At 43.9% G+C, this 19,521-nt stretch overlaps 1 protein-coding gene across 4 annotated transcripts in view; it reads right to left on the reverse strand.

Moving 5' to 3' along the window:
• Positions 1 to 908: 908 nt before the first annotated feature.
• Positions 909 to 19,521, reverse strand: part of samd4a (sterile alpha motif domain containing 4A) — a 99,045-nt gene continuing 80,432 nt past the window's right edge. For 2 of the 4 annotated variants that reach the window (XM_023993890.3, XM_023993894.3), the window contains 5 exons: positions 19,083 to 19,201; positions 15,981 to 16,206; positions 13,762 to 13,888; positions 11,326 to 11,409; positions 909 to 5,995 (listed from right to left, as the gene is read on the reverse strand). In XM_023993890.3, coding sequence (XP_023849658.1) covers positions 5,967 to 5,995; positions 11,326 to 11,409; positions 13,762 to 13,888; positions 15,981 to 16,206; positions 19,083 to 19,201 — 585 coding nt within the window. In that variant the 3' untranslated portion in view covers positions 909 to 5,966. The remainder of the gene's footprint in view (positions 5,996 to 11,325; positions 11,410 to 13,761; positions 13,889 to 15,980; positions 16,207 to 19,082; positions 19,202 to 19,521) is intronic. The other 2 variants (XM_023993891.3, XM_070445077.1) reach the window with 2 other exon arrangements.

The following is a 19,521-nucleotide window of genomic DNA, read 5'->3' on the forward strand; positions in this document are numbered from 1 at the left end:
GCAAGCAGATGCGTGTCAGAATGGGGGAAGGAGAGAAGTAGTTGAGTCTCATCCGCATAGCAATCATGAGCGAGACCTGGTGGGGATATGACTGAGCAGAGTAGCTTTGTGTATAGAGAGAAGGGCCTAGAACCGAGCCCTGGGGGACACCAGTTGTGAGTACAGTACGTGGTGCAGACACAGATCCTCTTCACAATGCCTGGCAGGAGCGGCCTGCCAGATAGGATGCAATCCAAGAGTGCAGAGGCTGAGACGCCCAGCCCTGAGAGGGTGGAGAGGAGGATGTGATGGTTCACAGTGTTGAAGGCAGCAGATTGATCTAGGAGGATGAGAACAGAGGAGTCAGCTTTGGCAGTGTGAAGAGCCTCCGTGACACAGAGAAGAGCAGTGACACGTCTTGAAGCCTGACTGGTTAGGGTCAAGAAGATCGTTCTGAGAGATAGCGAGAGAGTTGGTCAGAAAGAAAAGAAAGGGATACCGGTCTGTATTGTCTGATGTCAGAGTCGTCAAGTGTTGGTTTCTTGAGGGGAGCGACTCTGGCAACTTTGAAGTCAGAGGCAACGCAGCCAGTGCTCAGGGATGAGTTGAGGGAAGTGAGATGGTCTCCAGAGATGGTCCAAGGGAGGAGAGGGTCGAGCGAGCAGGGTGTCGGGTGGCCGGACCTCACATTGTGTACACTTGCTTTGGGGTTACAAAATGGGGGTGTAGGGATTTTTGGGGGGGGTTGACAGCTTTGTTTTAGCTGGTCGTGTGAAACAAGGCGGTACCCTCCTTGACTGGAGCCCGCCTCTTGGCAACAGGTTTTATGAAAGTGCTTCAGCTTCTCTGATTGTTGTGCTTTTTGGAGGAGTAGCCAGTAGACTCGTCTCCTGCTATGGCGTGGCCTCCCAGAATACAAGACATGACCCTTTCATTAGAATTTAAAACTTTTTTTATCCATAGACAATTTTACAAGTTATTCTTTAATACATTTTTTGTCTGTGGTTATAACAAAGATGTCAAGCATTTGAACACAGACCCCACAAAACAAAGCATTCAGTCGATTCATTCAGTATCTTTCACTCACTCACTCGCAGCTCTCCCATTCTGAATAGATAGCAACCACAATCTCTCAGACAAAAATGAAAATACATACATTTACACAGAGGAGTCTCTGTAGATCCATTTAGAACAGATGAGCATCCACACTTCCTCTCACAAGCCAAACCCTGCCCGAGGCAAGTAGCTACAGGAACACAGAACCTGAGACAGGCTTTTGGCATGGCGTCAGGCCCCGAATTAAAAAAGTAACTCTGGGATCAGGTCCCCCCTGTCCATATAATTTTAATCATTATGATCTAGAAGGCATGTAAAAAGCACTACTACTCAGATTCTTTGTAAATACTGGCCCAGTTCTAATTGGCTGGCTCTACAGAGAGACTGGTTGTAATACTGATCTATGTAGTGTACAGTGGACCTCAGGTCTCTCTGAACGTCAGCCCTCATGTGTTGCTGAACTGTGGGCATAGTGACCATACAATCCCTAGATACTGTATAACACACACATACAGCTGAGAGGCAGTCATCCTCTGATGACTAAACAAAGGAAGAAAAACAACAGCCTTCTTTTGATTGGGCGATGTCGCAGCATTTCTGGTACATTTGAGAATAAGTATTTTACAGTTACAGCAAGACACACACGTGCAAACACACACAAAGCATATACATCTGTTTGTTGTACAGACAGGTATAATTCCTAACTTCATATCAGCATTGAAAAGTACCTACAGAAACAAAAAAATACACTGACAACACGAGGCCAGAAAGAAGTGTTCCATATTGTTTTTGTCTACAACTTGACGCCAAAAGATACATTTTAAAATGTCCTAGAGGACCTAGTATGCAGTTTGGAGGATGCCACCATTTTGACTGTCAACACACCTCTATCTGGGTGCTTCTAGTAATATTATTACAGTCATTTACATTTTGGGTAAATGTCTCGAGTAAAAAAAAGGCACTGCCATTTGTTATTTTAAATATGACTTCCCAGCCTCGTGCATTTCTATAATATAAATTACCATTTTTTTGGGAGCTTTTGAGTTTTTTTCTTAAACATAGGATATTATTTTTTCAAATATATTTGTAAGCCTGCAGTCAATACAGGACATCGGCTTTTTGATAACAAAAACAAAACAAACAGAGCACAGTAAAGCTGTAGAACTTTTGTTACAGTATGGATGCTTCCGAGTTTACAAAAAAAGAAAGAGGCTCGCCATCGAATAATGATGCGATAATTGACTAATGTGCAGAGTGTCTATGACCAACAAAAATGTCAGTTAAAAAACCCCCCATTAAATTAAATAATAATATATTTGGAATATCAAGGTTATCATCTAACTGTTAATACTGCAGTGTGTACAGCGGATCTCTCTCATCCCAGCCACATAGGGGTTGGATGCGCTTTGGAAAATACAAATAAAAAAACATTTTTTGTGTTACACAAGATGAACAGCTTCCGGAGGAGTCAAAGTCCGATCCACTCCTCATCTGGCTACTTCACACACACAGTTGCAGTAATATATCAATGACATTCACAACTCTTCTGTTTACTGCCTCTGCTCCATCGCTCTCTCATAGGCACATGCTGTAGTGTACACTACATTCACACACACATAACCTCATGGGCAGTAGTGAGTGTGTAAGTCCCACCCTAGAATGCACTACCCTCTGCTCTGCAGTTGTTGCCAGTCTTTTGGATAGGCTACATATATCTTAGCCATCTACTGTGATGTCATCACTAGCCATGCAGATGGTGGTTAGCTTGGTAAGCACTGGTTGCCCATTCCCAAAGGGCTATCCCTGGACCTCCGATGCGCATAGCCGAAGTGTAACAAAGTAGTAAAGGGCCTTATCCCACAGAAATAACCCCAGATGACTCTCCATCCCAGTCTATCAAGGGTTACTGTGGCCTGTTCTATTTGGCAATGTTTCAAAAGGGTCGTCGCCCCCTATCCTGTTTGTTCTGCTGGTGGCCACGTTCAGACATTTGGCCAACCAGGATAACAAGCGTTCCCAAACTGTCAGTCAGAAGAAAAAACGAATCCAAACAAGACAGAGTGTCTCTACTCCACTATTAAATATAAAAATGTGCGATTATACTGTAGTTCAAAACCAAAATAACTATGTTAATATTTGAGATGTACTTATGGTCACCAGCCATAGCAAGTTAATACATATGGTACTTTAAATAATACATCTAAATGAATACAATAAATCACCTCTGCAACATTAGATTAAAAAAAGAAGAATAAATTATTTGAATCTGCTAATAGTATCAATTTATATGGCAGTGACAAGTGGATCTAACTACCATGTACTGTATATCCACTGATGCGTGTTGCATCAGTGTACCAATACTGTAATGCTGCCACTAAATATTTTCCAAACCATGCCACAAAAGGGTCCATGCCAATTCATGCTTTATGCAATTTTCCTGTCACCGTCCCAGTTAAGGCCTTGCGTTTTTTGTGAGAGCACTTCCTGAAGCAGTGACGTTTGACTGACTATGAAACATCACTACAAGCATCAGTTACATTTTGACAATAACAGGTTAAAGGTTTGACTGGGGTCACCCCTACTTTATGACAAGATGGCTCAGTCTGAGAGCTTCAGTTCAATGCACACTTAGGAGTGGGCTGTAGTTACTTTGGCAGAGGAAGGGGTGTTCTCGTTCTCCATCGCCGAGCAACGGTGCATTTGGCATGAAGCTGGTTTCATCTCACTACAAGTTCACCTCCACAATAAGTCAAGTCCCTTTTTCTGAACTACAAAACTCTTAACCTTTCCTCTCCAAACCACTTGCCTCTCCCCACTGATGAACGTTTATTGCACATACTTGCCATTTCTATTGCTGCACCTATTGGCATTGTTATTGATGGATTAGCTGTAGTAAAATATCACAACACCAAGTGCAGAACAAGAAAACGAGACGCATAAGAATTCAAAAATAAACTAACCCAAAAAGTTGCCCAATAACCCTCACAAAACACCACACCAAATCAGGATGCCCATTCAGGCACAATACATTAGCGTGATCTTCCATGCACAAAACACCCACTTACAGGATGACAGTGATACAGTGGCTAATAACAACAGAGCCTAACTCAGCTCTAAAAGAGGTTATTTTACCATGAACCTACCCTTATAGCATGTCGTGCAGACAACAATGAATCAAGGATAAATATTAAGACAAAAAAAACGAACAAGAAATTGAAGTACAAAAAGCCTAATTCCAAGTGGCTGGCTGTCTAACTGCTTTTGTCCACTAGATGGAGTTAAGTACTAAAAAGAGAGTAATCTCAGGGATTTAAACTAGTTTTAAACCCTTCATGGGTTGATGTTTCTATGCTGCTTGAGGGAAAGGAAACCTCAGCAACCTTCTCGTTTACATCCGCCAAAGCTACTTCCTGATTCTCCTGTCCTCTGTGTACGTCTTTTCTCCTTGATTCAGAACATCTTTGACCATCTCTTACTTCCTAGTAAAATGAGAGCATATAGCATACAACGCTATAGTACCTACCCTGGACTGAAAACACATGTAATCCTCACTCTATTTCACAATGAGACACATTGAAAATACTCCTGACCCACACTGACTAGCCCTAATTAGAGAATAGCTCACACAACATTGTGCACCTGTTAAGGAAACCTCACTCCCAAATCCAGACACAGCCCAAGCAAATTAACAGCATAACCGTTCAATGCATAGTCTGCAGGGACAAAGATGAAAGAATTCTAAAAGATTATATATATTGGCCTGTCTATAACATTTACCTAGAGCTTCACCACAATGCTACTACACAATTTTCCTCTCTTGTTTCAAATCAAAGTCCCTGCCTCTGACATGGATCCATCATCACTGACGTCCTCTTCTCCTTCTAAATCACTTGGAACAGACCATCCTGTGTCTCCTCACTTTCATTTCCCCTCCTCCCATCTCTTCTCATTTCTCTGTTTTTCCTTCTACACACTTCCACTGCATCCCCCTTTCCTTTTACCGTTCTCATTTTCACACAGCTTGGCTGCTGGTAAGCAAAAGAAAGAAACAAAAAGCAAAAAAACAACGATAAAGTTGGTTGTAAACTATGATAGCTACTGTGGGACGTTAGTCTATTAAGCGACTAGTACGGTAGTATGCTACTATTTTCCCAAAAATTATTAAAAAAAATAAAATATAAGAGATAACATTCATAGCCAAAATTTATAAATGTTTCGGTACCATAGTAGCATCTTATGTAAACAATACATACATGTAAAAAATGTTTTTTTTTCTGTCACCTATACAGAGCATAGGGGACTTTTGAAAAACCTCCTCCCTAAAACTCTCCCAAACAGTGAGATGAATGCCGAAGCTTCTCTCACAATGTGTCCCACTTTGTTTATTTACTTACTTGTCTTGTGTTTGTTTTTGGCTCAGTGAGACGTCATATGGTACGACTGGTAGAAATGCTGACTGGTGCAAACTGGTGTGGGGACTGGGGGCGGAGAAGGGAAGTCTACAGTCTTATAGCATGATATACTACAGTACCCATAATGCACCACTCCCCCTTCAACTGGGCCCAGGGTCTACCAATCGGTTGTTGGCCGATGCTGACCCCCAGCGCTGCTATATCTGCTATATCTCACCCAGCCCAGCAGAGGGCACTGTTGTGGGTAGTTATACTGGGTGGGGAAAGGAGTCTCATCCATCACTGAAGCCCAGGCACTTATGAGTGTGCTGGGGGCGTAGCCGTGGATGGTAACATGCCAATGTGCTGCTGCGTTAGTCGTTTGTTAGCAGTTTTTGCGGATTGCCTCGCCGTGGCATGATTTGCAGCCCAGCAACCACCCCGGTTGACCTCTCCCATTGGCTGTGGGGTGTGTGTGTGTGTGGGGGGGGGGTGTGTGTGTGGGAACAGATGTCCCCAGGTCTCCTTCAGGTCCTACTCTCAGATGGTGGATGTGCGGTCGACTCCATCTAGACACACAGAAGGGAGGGACATAGGACAAACCATCAGATAGGAATAGACTTTCTCAATTTGCAGTAAGTAAGCCAGTCAGATGTACAGCCAGACTTATTAGCCACTCCTTTTGCCCCATCTCTTTCAACCATACAGTTTTTCAATTCCTCATCAATCCATGGAGCCTTAACAGTTCTAACAGGCAGTTTCTTAACAGGTGCATGTTTAACAATAATTGGAAGAAGCAATTTCATAAATTCATCAAGTGCAGCATCTGGATGCTCCTCATTAATCACATCAGACCAACAAATATTTTTAACATAATCCACATAAGAGTCACTGCAAAATCTTTTGTATGATCTCTTATACACTATTTTAAGGCCCAGCTATTGGAACTTTGGCTTTCCTGGATATAGCCACTACGGATACAGCTTTAGAACAAAGTTCTACAGTATTAGTAAAAATGTGATCGATACATGTGGATGATCTTGTTCCTGTAGTGTTTGTAAACATCCTGGTGGGTTGATTAATAACCTGAACCAGATTACAGGCACTGGTTACAGTGAGAAGCTTTCTCTTGAGCGGACAGCTTGATGAAAACCAGTCAATATTCCGGTCCCCAAGAAAGCAGACCTCTCTGTTTACATTACATTCACTATCTAGCATTTCACACATACTCAGCAAAACAAGAAACGTCCTCGCACTGTCAACTGCATTTATTTTCAGCAAACTTAACGTGTAAATATTTGTATGAACATAACAAGATTCAACAACTGAGACATAAACTGAACAAGTTCCACAGACATGTGACTAACAGAAATGAAATAATGTGTCCCTGAACAAAGAGGGGGTCAAAATCAAAAGTAACAGTCAGTATCTGGTGTGGCCACCAGCTGCATTAAGTACTGCAGTGCATCTCCTCATGGACTGCACCAGATTTTCCAGTTCTTGCTGTGAGATGTTACCCCACTCTTCCACCAAGGCACCTGCAAGTTCCCGGACATTTCTGGGGGGAATGGCCCTCACCCTCCGATCCAACAGGTCCCAGATGTGCTCAATGGGATTGAGATCTGGGCTCTTCGCTGGCCATGGCAGAACACTGACATTCCTGTCTTGCAGGAAATCACGCATAGACCGAGCAGTATGGCTGGTGGCATTGTCATGCTGGAGGGTCATGTCAGGATGAGCCTGCAGGAAGGTTACCACATGAGGGAGGAGGATGTCTTCCCTGTAACGCACAGTGTTGAGATTGCCAGCAATGACAACAAGCTCAGTCCGATGATGCTGTGACACACCGCCCCAGACCATGACGGACACTCCACCTCCAAATTGATCCCGCTCCAGAGTACAGGCCTCGGTGTAACGCTCATTCCTTCGACGATAAACACAAATCCGACCATAACCCCTGGTGAGACAAAACCATGACTCGTCAGTGAAGAGCACTTTTTGCCAGTCCTGTCTGGTCCTGCGACGGTGGGTTTGTGCCCATAGGCGACGTAGTTGCCGGTGATGTCCGGTGAGGACCTGCCTTACAACAGGCCTACAAGCCCTCAGTCCAGCCTCTCTCAGCCTATTGCGGACAGTCTGAGCACTGATGGAGGGATTGTGCGTTCCTGGTGTAACTCAGAAAGTTGGTGTTGCCATCCTGTACTTGTCCCGCAGGTGTGATGTTCGGATGTACCGATCCTGTGCAGGTGTTGTAACATGTGGTCTGCCACTGCGAGGACGATAACCTGTCCAGTCTCCCTGTAGCGCTGTCTTAGGCGTCTCACAGTACAGACATTGCAATTTATTGCCCTGGCCACATCTACAGTACTCATGCCTCCTTGCAGCATGCCTAAGGCACGTGCACGTTCACGCAGATGAGCAGGGACCCTGGGCATCTTTCCTTTGGTGTTTTTCAGTCAGTAGAAAGGGCTCTTTAGTGTCCTAAGTTTTCATAACTGTGACCTTAATTGCGTACCGTCTGTAAGCTGTTAGTGTCTTAACGACCGTTCCACAGGTGCAAGTTCATTAATTGTTTATGGTTCATTGAACAAGCATGGGAAACAGAGTTTAACCCTTTACAATGAAGATCTGTGAAGTTATTTAGATTTTTACAAATTATCTTTGAAAGACAGGGTCCAGAAAAATTGATGTTTCTTTTTTTGCTGAGTTTATTATTTAGATACTGACTGTTATCACTTGGTGGCCTATAGCAACACCCCAAAAGAAAAGGCTTTAGATATGCCAAGTGAACCTGCAACCACAACACTTCAATAACACTTGACATAAGATCTTCTCTAAGTATGACGGGGATATGGCTCTGAATATATACAGCAACACCTCCCCCATAAGAATTTATGTCTCTTCTATAGATGTTATATCCTTGTATTGCACTGCTGTATCATCAAATGAATTATCTACGTGAGTCTCAGAAAAGGCGAATATATGTTATCTGATGTTAGCAAGTTATTGATTTCATGAACCTTATTTCTAAGGCTACATATATTATTATGGGCTATTTTCAGCCCTTTCCTGGGTAGCTTAGAGATAGACATAATACTGAAGAGCAAACAAAACAAAAAAAATCTACATTCAGCAGTCCATTAATCAATTGGTGTGTGTCCTGCGGGGTTGAAGCTACGAACTCATAGGCTTGGCTCTCTCATCCCCTCCAGGCTTCTGGGAGGGAGGGTGGACAATGAGCCTATCCTATGGACCAGGGTGCATTACATACAAGGTGTTTCATAGAACAATTTACTATTATTGGAGTTCCTATGTGTGGTCGAGGGTCTCATGACATTCCAAATGGCACCCTATTCCCTATATAGTGCAATACCTTTGACCAGAGCTCTATCGGCACTGGTCAAAAGTAGTGGACTATAAATGTAATAGGGTTCCATAAGAGTCTTATGAAGGCCCATGTTAAAAATGCACCAACCTCTAACCCTTACCCCCTGGGGCACTTTCGGAGATCTGGAAAAAGGACTGAAGTAGGCAATTAGCAATATGCGAATAATGCCACCTTTCCCTGTCATAGGCTTGATGAAATGTTCACCATAATGGATATCCAATCCTTTCAGATCTACAGAACTGCCTAACAGGGTAACGTCTGGAAGCATGTCAATATTAGGGAAATGACTTGGCAGCTTTCTGTCAAATTGGTTAAAAGAAAAGAGAGTTTGGTCATTTTTAGAGCTGACAGATTTCTATTGGACAGTATTTATTCGATTTGTAAATAAGGGCACGGGGGTATTCCATTCACAATCAGTACTTTCGTTCTAATTTATATTCTGTGGATTCAGTAAGTTATAGAGAGAGAGAAAGGAGGGGCAGAGGGGTACAGTAGAGAGGAAGGGTCCAGTCTGGGACTGGCACTCCTCAGCTAACCACCTCTGCTCTGGGCCTGTGTGTGTGTGTGTTTGTCCAACTACACAAAGCGGCGCTTGTCCACCCTAGCTCTGCGCCGAGCACTGAGGGCCACTGTCTCTGCCTCTGTGCTGGCGAGGCCGGGGAGAGAGAAAACAGCCACTTTATTTAAAACTAAACTCCACTTCGCATGGGAATGGTTACTGTGATTATCCATCTCCCTTCCTCTCCCTGTCCACTCCACCCTTCTATCCTCACACTACGCGTGGATTAATTGTGGAGTCACACCCTGGCTACAGCCAAACATGGGCTCAAATACTATTTGAAATATTTCAAATAATTTGAGCAATTGCTTTAGCCTTCCTGGAGGGCCTGTTCTATTGCAGGTTCAATCAAGCACAGCTAAAGCATTTGAAATGATTTCGAATAGTATATGAACCCAGGTCTGGCGACAGGCAAGCCATCATCTTTGGGGAGTTGAGACTCTGGATGTATTCACTGTATGTTGCTGGCTTCATTAGTATTACGGTCACATTCTGACAAGAAATATGAATGTTCCCGATGACTTGGCAAATGACTCACCCGTAACGTCTTTTAAAACCTCTACAGAATCAGTGGGTCCCCCACGCGACGGTTGAGCTAACGTAGACTAATGCGATTAGCATGAGGTTGTAAGTAACAAGAACATTTCCCAGGACATAGACATATCTGATATTTGCAGAAACTTAAATTCTTGTTAATCTAACTGCACTGTCCAATTTACAGTAGTTATTACAGTGAAAGAACAGCATGACGTTGTTTGAGGAGAGTGCACAGTTATGAACGTGAAAAGTTATTAATAAACCAATTAGGCACATTTGGGCAGTCTTGATACAACATTTAACAGAAATGCAATGGTTCATTGGCTCAGTCTAAAACTTTGCATACACTGCTGCCATCTAGTGGCCAAAATCTAAATTGCCCCTAGATTCCTAAGTCATATATTGGCCTTTCTCTTGCATTTCAAAGATGGTACAAATAATTTTTTTAAACACGTTTTCTTTCTTTGTATTATCTTTTACCAGATCTAATGTGTTATATTATCCTACATTAATTTAACATTTCCACAAACTTCAAAGTGTTCCCTTTCAAATGGTATCAAGAATATGCATATCCTTGCTTAAGGGCCTGAGCTACAGGCAGTTCGATTTGGGTATGTCATTTTAGGCAAAAATTTAAAAGAGGTTTAACAGTTTCTGGGTAGAGGGAATTCCAAATGTTGACACTCCTTTTGTCTGTTTGTTTGTGCGTGTATAGAGAGAATTCCAAAGTTGACACACCTTTTGTCTGTTTATTTGCGCATGTATACACTGAGTATACAAAACATTAAGAACACCTGCTCTTTCTATGACATAGGCTGACCAGGTGAATCCAGGTGAAAGGTATGATCCCTTATTGATGTCACTTGTTAAATCCACTTCAAATCAGTGCAGATGAAGGGAAGCAGACAGGTCAAATAAGGAGTTTAAGCCTTGAGATTCAGAGGGTGAATGGGCAAGACAAAAGATTTAAGTGCCTTTGCACAAGGCATGGTAGGTAGTAGGTGCCAGGCGTGTTTGTAAGAAGAACTGCATCGCTGCTGGATTTTTCATGCTCAACAGTTTACCGTATGTATCAAGAATTGTCCACCACCTAAAGGACATCCAGCCAACTTGACAACTGTGGGAAGCATTGGCCTCATAATGAACCGCATCCCTGTGGAATGCTTTTGACACCTTGTAGAGTCCATGCCCCGACCAATTACGGCTGTTCTGAGGGCAAAGGGTGTGTGTGTGAGAGAGAGAGAGCGAGCGTGCGTACAAGTTTCTTTCTCTGTGCGTGTGCGCACGTGTGATTAAACCAAGTGGTACATTAGATACAGTACTGTGTGCATGTGTGTATTGACTAAGAAGTCCAGTATTAACTGGTGTGTGTGAATTCGTATCTGTGTGTTCGTGGATGGTTGTGGTGCTCCTACCTCCCAGGGCATGCTCTGTCATACTCAAACACAGAGACTCCAGCCGGTTGTTGATGTCTGGTTCCGTCACTGGCACTTGGAGATCTGGAGAACACCACCACAATGTTACAACAACAATGTACACACAATCAACTACCTGGAGAACTCTGCAACATTACATCAACGTACACACAACCAACTACCTGGAGAACTCTGCAACATTACATCAACGTACACACAACCAACTACCTGGAGAACTCTGCAACATTACATCAACGTACACACAACCAACTACCTGGAGAACACCACCACAATGTTACAACAACATACACACAACCAACTACCCAGAGAACAACACTGCAACATTAAAACAACATACAGACAACTAACTACCAGGACAGCACTGCAACATAACAACGTACCCACAACCAACTACCTGGAGACCAACGCCACAATGTTACAACAACGTACACACAACTAACTACCAGGACAGCACTGCGACATTACAATGTACCCACAACCAACTACCTGGAGAACACCAATGTTACAACAATGTACCCACAACCAACTACCTGGAGAACACCACCAATGTTACAACAACGTACCCACAACCAACTACCTGGAGAACACCACCAATGTTACAACAACGTACCCACAACCACTGTGAAAGCTCAGCTAACATAAAAAGCTAAACAAACAACTGAAAGAAAATGATAAATGTGTGTATACCAGTACATAAAAAGCCAGATAAAGACCCCAGAATGTTCCAACATCAACACAACCACTGGGAAAATAGCTAAAAGACTTTACAATCAAAAGAATGATACATTTCTTCACAGTCCTCTACAAACCACAAAATACGACATCAGAGTCTACTATTCCCATTGAGCACGAAAAAGAGTTGAAATGAAGTTCATCAAATTGTCTCAATCCCAATACTTTAACCTTTCCTAACATCACCACACCGAAATGGCAGCAGACAAAGGAATTAATTATCATGGGCTCCAAATCCCAGTGCATGCGGGGCGGGCGTCGTAACAATGACCTCCATTCAACCACACCGCGTGTGCCATGCTTAATCTGATTACACTACACCGCCAATTAACCAACTGTCTCCACATTACACCCCTTAAATACAATACCCAGTCACTTGGGTTACTGAAATGGGGGTGGTTTGTTGCGTGTGTGTGTGTGTGAGTAAGGTGTGTGTGTGTACTTCTCAAGTTCAAAGTCACCCGTTCCGCCACAAGGGGGACCCATAAACTCACCCACCCCCTCAAAAAAACTTGCTAACTTGTTAGCCTAGCAGCCCCCTCAGCTCAGCTGTGAGCTCCTTAGCTAGCTGTCACGAGGGGATATCTAGGCCATCGGCTAGCCTTAAGCTGCTCCTGCCTGCCTTAAGCGGAGTCAACGCGGCCCGGGCGGCTGTGAAAATCCCTTGTGGGTAGAGAGAAGAGCTGAGTTATGCACTTGCCGTCGCACTGGCTGGACAGACAGAACAGTCAGCCACTGGCTATTTTTAGGCCTCAAATCCTGGCACCTCCACGCACACACACTCACTCCCCTTACATTCTCCCTGTATAGTCTCCGTTTTAATCAATCATTTAATCTGTCTAGCGTCAGTTTGAGAAATAGGGGAGCGAGAGAGAGACAGAGATTGAGAGAGGGCGAGTCCAGGCCTAGCTTTCCAGGCAGCTACATACTCTGGCCCGGCTCCAACTCCAGCCACCCCCGAGTGCATGTGCAGTGTGTATGACTCTGCAGAGCTGTAGAAGGGAGGGAGAGAACGAAGGAGGGAAAGAGAGAAAGGCAGGGAAAGGGTGCCAGGGCTGCCCAGCCACCCAGCACAAAGAGGCTCATTGTAACAGTCCACTGACTCTTCCCTCCTTCCCTTCCTCACATACGGCTGCATTCCCTCTTTCCCCCTGAAACTGCCCTCCCTCCTCCTTCCTCTCCATTCTAAAAAAGGGGGAATACACTTTGGTTCCCTATGAAAGACAGGCCGGAGGAGGAAATCCCCGCTGTCACATTGATGTCCAGTTTATCCCGCGGCTACAGCGTGAAAATAGAATTAAGGATCCAGCCATTACAGAGCAGAACATTGGACTTGAATGGGATCTTTACCTAAGGCTGTTGTGCTGCATTGGTATGCAGATGAGAGCAGTGTGTGTGGTGCCCTGTGGCATTACAGCATCTGTCTCCAGGCTAACAAAGAGAGGAAGGCAGTACTGAGGATGCTAGGCTGCTGAGAGCTTATAAAAGATTGAGAGATGGCAATACAAAAAGGAGAGAGGGAAAGAAAAAGAAAAAGAGGAGGAAAAGAGAAAGAAAGGCTAAGATAAAGAAAGAGAGGAACAGAAAGATAAAGGGCTACATTGTACAGTAGAGTAATGTGTGACAAAGTGTGTGTGCGCACGTGTATGTATCGTGTAACTGAGTGTGTGCGTGATTTCTTACCAGACTGCTGATACATGACCATGGTGGGTGGCGTGGTGTGGACAGGCAGGGAACGGGTCCTCTGCACCGAGCTGTGGGTTCGGCTGGGCATGCTATTACTGCCTCCGGGGTTGGCAAACCATAAGCCCTGTTGGACAAACTGATAGTCACACAGACAGCCACAACAGACTGATAGCCCTATGAGCACAAGACGTTTAAATGACGTTGTGCTTGGTTGAAAATACTTATTTTTTTGTTGAAAAGATGTTGAAACCACGACTTTTCAAAGTTTTGTGCTCACTAGGAGGCTATCTTTGGCTCATTAGACCATCTAAACTGGCACAATTCCAATAACGGGTGCAACAAATCTAACCACTAACAGACAATGTTGGGAAATATATTAATGTCCCTATGACGCCAAAGTAATATACAGTTCTGCACATTGTTGGCGATACTTGAAAGACCCACCCCCCACCTTGGCCCCCTAAAAATTGCAGTTTGAGACCCCTACATTAGACAAACTACTGAGAGCACCTCACTCAATAAGTGCAATTTAATTTATATTTAAAAATGACATTTCACAATACTTCAGCATGGCTTATAGGCCAATAGTCCGACCTTTTGGTTGACAATTTCAAATCATGAGCAATGTACATTTTGGTTACACTCTGATCAAAATGGACTCGCATTAATTTCCTCAAAATTGTATGAATTAGGACTATCACATAACTAAATGCACACCCAGGGGTGGCTTTATAAAAGTGTGTAAAAACTACGGGAGGGCACACCAGATGTTGTTTCCACTCGAGCCTATAACTACTGAGACATTATAAAGTCAACCTTTTCTTGTTCTCCCTCTCTCCTCTCCTCTATTTTTCTTTCCCCCCGTTTAACCTCAAACTACTGTCACTTTAGCCGTGCGGATTCCTCTCTGTAACCTGCCTATTATACATTCAACCTTCTCTTTCTCTCCCCCTCTACTCCCCTCCACCACTCTCTCTCTCTCTCCCCACTCCTTCTCTGTCTCGCTGTCCCCCTTTCCCGGCCCTCCCATACAGAGAGCCAGGGAAAAACAGGAAATGCCTGTGCACTGTTCTCACTGCCTCTGACTAGCTCACTTGCTCTCTCTCCTTCTCCTCCCTTTCCCCCTCTCCCCTCCGTCACCCCTCCCCCTACACCACCACCGCCCTAACAATGACTCACCCCAGTTTCTCTCTCTCCCCTTCCTCCCCTTCCTACCTCCTTTCTTTCAATACACACGTTCCACACCTTTCGATTTCGTCCCCCAAAAAATGGTCGGACGGAGAAAGTGTGCTGACTGTGGAGGAAGCGGTTTGGAGTTTCCTCCCATTGTAAGGCTGCATAAAGAAATGCAGAATGGGAGCATAGCAGACGTGTGCCAGGTTATCCCTGCTGTGGAGTGGAGAACTGTTCCAATGAGCCCTAGTGATGTAGGGTCTGTGGAATGCATGATCCGCCGACAAGTTCCAGCCACTTCACCCGACACGCCACTGACGCTGCCTTTCTTTCCCTCCGATGTTGCATTTTCCCCCTCATGGTTGAATTTGTTTCTATGACTGTCTTTACAACTATGTAATTCACAGAGACGGATAGGTCGGGACACATCCGAAAGAGGGTATCGTTAGGAGTTTGATTATTTCTCTGCGTGATGGGATGATTCCAGACACTTGACCAAGTAGTGGTTTTCTCCCTTTTTCCTTTCTCCCGCTGTATATAGGCATATACGCAGCACCCCTTCAGTGTGAGAATACAATAACGTTGTTGTTTCTCCATGTAGGTCCCCTTTGTATCAGTACCCTTTGTATCACTACCCATTTTCCACTACTGTAGGGAACCAAATTGTGATTGAAGCTGATAGGGATGTCCTCCCATTAAAAGGGTAGGCTTACTCAGCAATATAACATCACCTTAAAAATCCTTTCAGATCTAAATGATTGGCCAAAATCTGGAAATGTGAGGTTAACTCATACTTTAGACACTACCCGTTAATGTTAAATCGGAGACTTGAGAAAATATTTGAGTTGAGGACGCCGATGTGGGCAGGGGCTAGATGCTAGGGGCTAAGATAAGGTTAGATCGGGGTGTCCTCATATGCCGTCCCTGCCTAAAAGGGAGACTCTGCAATATAACATCACAAAAGAAGAACTCTACATCAATTACTTCGGCTAGGGGTAGTGGCTAAGTGCCTAGGAGAAATTTACAGTCAGAAGTGTCCCTACCTGTCGTCCCTGCTTGAGACCGGTGGGGGTGCTGCTGGCGCTGCGCGGCGTGGGTCCCAGGAGGCCGGCGGTGCCCAGCAGGCCAAGCCTGGCGCCGGGCAGGCTCCGTGAGGGCATCTGGAACTGGCGCAGGCTCCGGCGGGCCGACATGCTACTGCTGCCCCCCACGCAGCCCGCCGTGGGGAGAGAGTTGGACTGGCCGAAGCCACGGCTACTGCTGCTGCTGCTGCACGGAGAGAGAAATAGCACTTGGATGATCATTTTTTTTATTTATTTTTTATAAATAAAAGGAGGTAAAGCACTTTGTGACAACTGCTAGTTTAAAAGGGGCTTTATAAAACGCATTTGATTGACTGAGGAGATGGGAAAGTTGGAGAAAGCGAGGTCGCAGCGGATGCAGGGAACCCTGATCTCCGGAGTGGAGTTGTATATGTGTCAAGAACAGGGGGAGTATTGCCACTCGAGAACAGGCTCTGTAGCTACATTATTTGACCTTTTAAACATTTCGCCGAGGAAGTCGTTGAGTACAAATTGGTGGTGGTGATAATAAGTGTTGGTAATAAAAAGTGACGCTGAAAACATACACAAACATCCAGAATGGCTAGAGAGGAAAAAAATAAGTCAGACGTGGGTGAGACAGAACAGATGGTGTCAAGAGCAGGAGGAGAGGTTAGTACGTCTGTGTGTGTGTGTGTGTGTGTGTGTGTGTGTGTGTGTGTGTGTGTGTGNTGTGTGTGTGTGTGTGTGTGTGTGTGTGTGTGTGTGTGGATATATATATCATTATACAGTGGCAAGAAAAAGTATGTGAACCCTTTGGAATTACCTGGATTTCTGCATCAATCAAAGTCACAACAATAGACAAACACAGTCTGCTTAAACTAATAACACACAAACAATCCTACGTTTTCATGACTGTATTGAACACACCGTGTAAACATTCACAGTGCAGGCTGGGGAAAGTATGTGAATCCTTGGATTTATAACCGGTTGACCCTCCTTTGGCAGCAATAACCTTTTTTGAACAATTCCTCTTTACAAAACTGTTTCAGTTCAGCAATAATCATGGGATGTCTGGTGTGAACCACTCTCAAGGTCATGCCACAGAATCTCAAATCGGGTTTAGGTCAGGACTCTGACTGGGCCACTCCAGAAGGCATATTTTCTTATTTTGAATCCATTCTTTTGTTGATTTACTTCTGTGTTTTGGGTCGTTGTCCTGTTGCATCACCCAACTTCTGTTGAGCTTCAATTGGAGGACAGAGAGCCTTACATTCTCCTGAAAAATGTCTTGATAAACTTGGTAATTCATTTTTTCCGTCGATGATAGCAAGCTGTCCAGGCCCTGAGGCAGCAAAGCAGCCCCAAACCATGATGCTCCCTCCACCATACTTTACAGTTTGGGTGAGGTTTTGATGTTGGTGTGCTGTGCCTTTTTTCTCCACACATAGTGTTGTGTGTTCCTTCCAAACAACTCAACTGTAGTTTAATCTGTCCACAGAATATTTTGTCAGTAGCGCTGTGGAACATCCAGGTGCACTTTTGCAAACTTCATACGTGCAGCAATGTATTTTTTTGACAGCAGTGGCTTCTTCCGTGGTGTCTTCCCATGAACAGCATTCTTGTTTAGTGTTTTATGTATCGTAGACTTGTCGACAGATGTTAGCATGTTTCAGAGATTTCTGTAAGTCTTTAGCTGACACTCTAGGATTTCTTAACCTCATTGAACATTCTGCGCTGTGGTCTTTCAGGCATCTTCGTAGGACAGCCACTCCTAGGGAGAGTAGCAACAGTGCTAAACTTTCTCCATTTATAGACCATTTGTCTTACCGTGGACTGATGAACATCAAGGCTTTTCGAGATAATTCTGTAACCCTTTCCAGCTTTATGCAAGTCAACAATTCTTCTGAGATCTCTTTTGTTCAAGGCATGATTCTCACATCAGGCAATGCTTCTTGTGAATAGAAAACTCAAATTATGTGAGTGTTTTTTAATAGGGCAGGGCGGCTCTAACCAACAACTCAAATCTCGTCTCATTGATTGAAATCCAGGTTCGGTAACTCCTGACTCCAATTAGCTTTTGGAGAAGTCATTAACCTAGGGGTTCACATACTTTTTCCAACCTACACTATGAATGTTTAAATGATGTATTCAATATAGACAAGAAACATTTGAAAACCAATTTATGCAGAAATCCAGGTAATTCCAAAGGGTTCACATACTTTTTTTGTATATACATTACCGTTCAAAAGTGAAGATGCGACTCCGGGATGCTGGCTTTCTAGGCAGAGTTCCTCTGTCCAGTGTCTGTGTTCTTTTGCCCATCTTAATCTTTTCTTTTTATTGGCCAGCCTGAGATATGGCTTTTTCTTTGCAACTCTGCCTAGAAGGCCAGCATCCCGGAGTCGCCCCTTCACTGTTGACATTGAGACTGGTGTTTTGCGGGTACTATTTAATGAAGTTGCCAGTCTCAAACTAGACACTAATGTACTTGTCCTCTTGCTCAGTTGTGCACTGGGGCCTCCTACCCCTCTTTCTATTCTGGTTAGAGCAAGTTTGCACTGTTCTGTGAAGGGAGTAGTACACAACGTTGTACCAGATCTTCAGTTTCTTGGCAATGTCTCGCATAGAATAGCCTTCATTTCTCAAAACAAGAATAGACTGACGAGTTTCAGGAGAAAGTTTTGAGCCTGTAATCGAACCCATAAATGCTGATGCTCCAGATGCTTCTTTAAAATCAGGACGACAGTTTTCAGCTGTGCTAACATAATTGCAAAATAGTTTTCTAATGATCAATTAGCCTTTTAAAATTATAAACTTGGATTAGCTAACACACCGTGCCATTTGGAACACAGGAGTGGCGGTTGCTGATAATGGGCCTCTGTACGCCGGTGTTGATATTCCATAAAAAATCCAGCTACAATAGTCATTTACAACATTAACAATGTATTTCTGATCAATTTGATGTTATTTTAATGGACAAAAAAACATGGTTCTCTTTCAAAAACAATGATCCCAAACTTTTGAACGGTAGTGTATATACATATCTCTGTCTATGTGTATCCATTTGTGTGTGTGTGTGTGTGTGTGTAGGGTCTAATCTACCTCCTCTGCGCCCGGTAGCCCGCCATGTCCAGGAGAGTCTTCCTGGGGAACGAGCGGAACAGCTTCTGCACCTGCTGTTTCCATGACAACAGCCGTTTCTTCTGTGTCTCAGTGAACGCCTGAGGGAGGAGAGGGGAAAGGGAAAAGGAGAGGTTGCAGGGCCAAAGAGTAGGAGAAAGACCATGACTTCGGGTTTTGCAGTTCAGCTTTGTTCGTTTATTTTTATTTTTTATGGCCCAACTACACTAGAAATATACTGAACAAAAATATAAACGCAACATGTAGTGTTTGTCCCATGAGCTGAAATAAAATATCCCAGAAATTTTCCATACACACAAAACGTTTATTTCTCTAAAATGTGTGCACAAATTTGTTTACATCCCTGTTCGTGAGCATTTCTCCTTTGCCAAGATAATCCATCCACCTGACAGGTGACATA

The sequence above is a fragment of the Salvelinus sp. IW2-2015 genome, linkage group LG9 (assembly GCF_002910315.2).
Source record: "Salvelinus sp. IW2-2015 linkage group LG9, ASM291031v2, whole genome shotgun sequence".
NCBI classification, from domain to species: Eukaryota; Metazoa; Chordata; class Actinopteri; order Salmoniformes; family Salmonidae; genus Salvelinus; species Salvelinus sp. IW2-2015.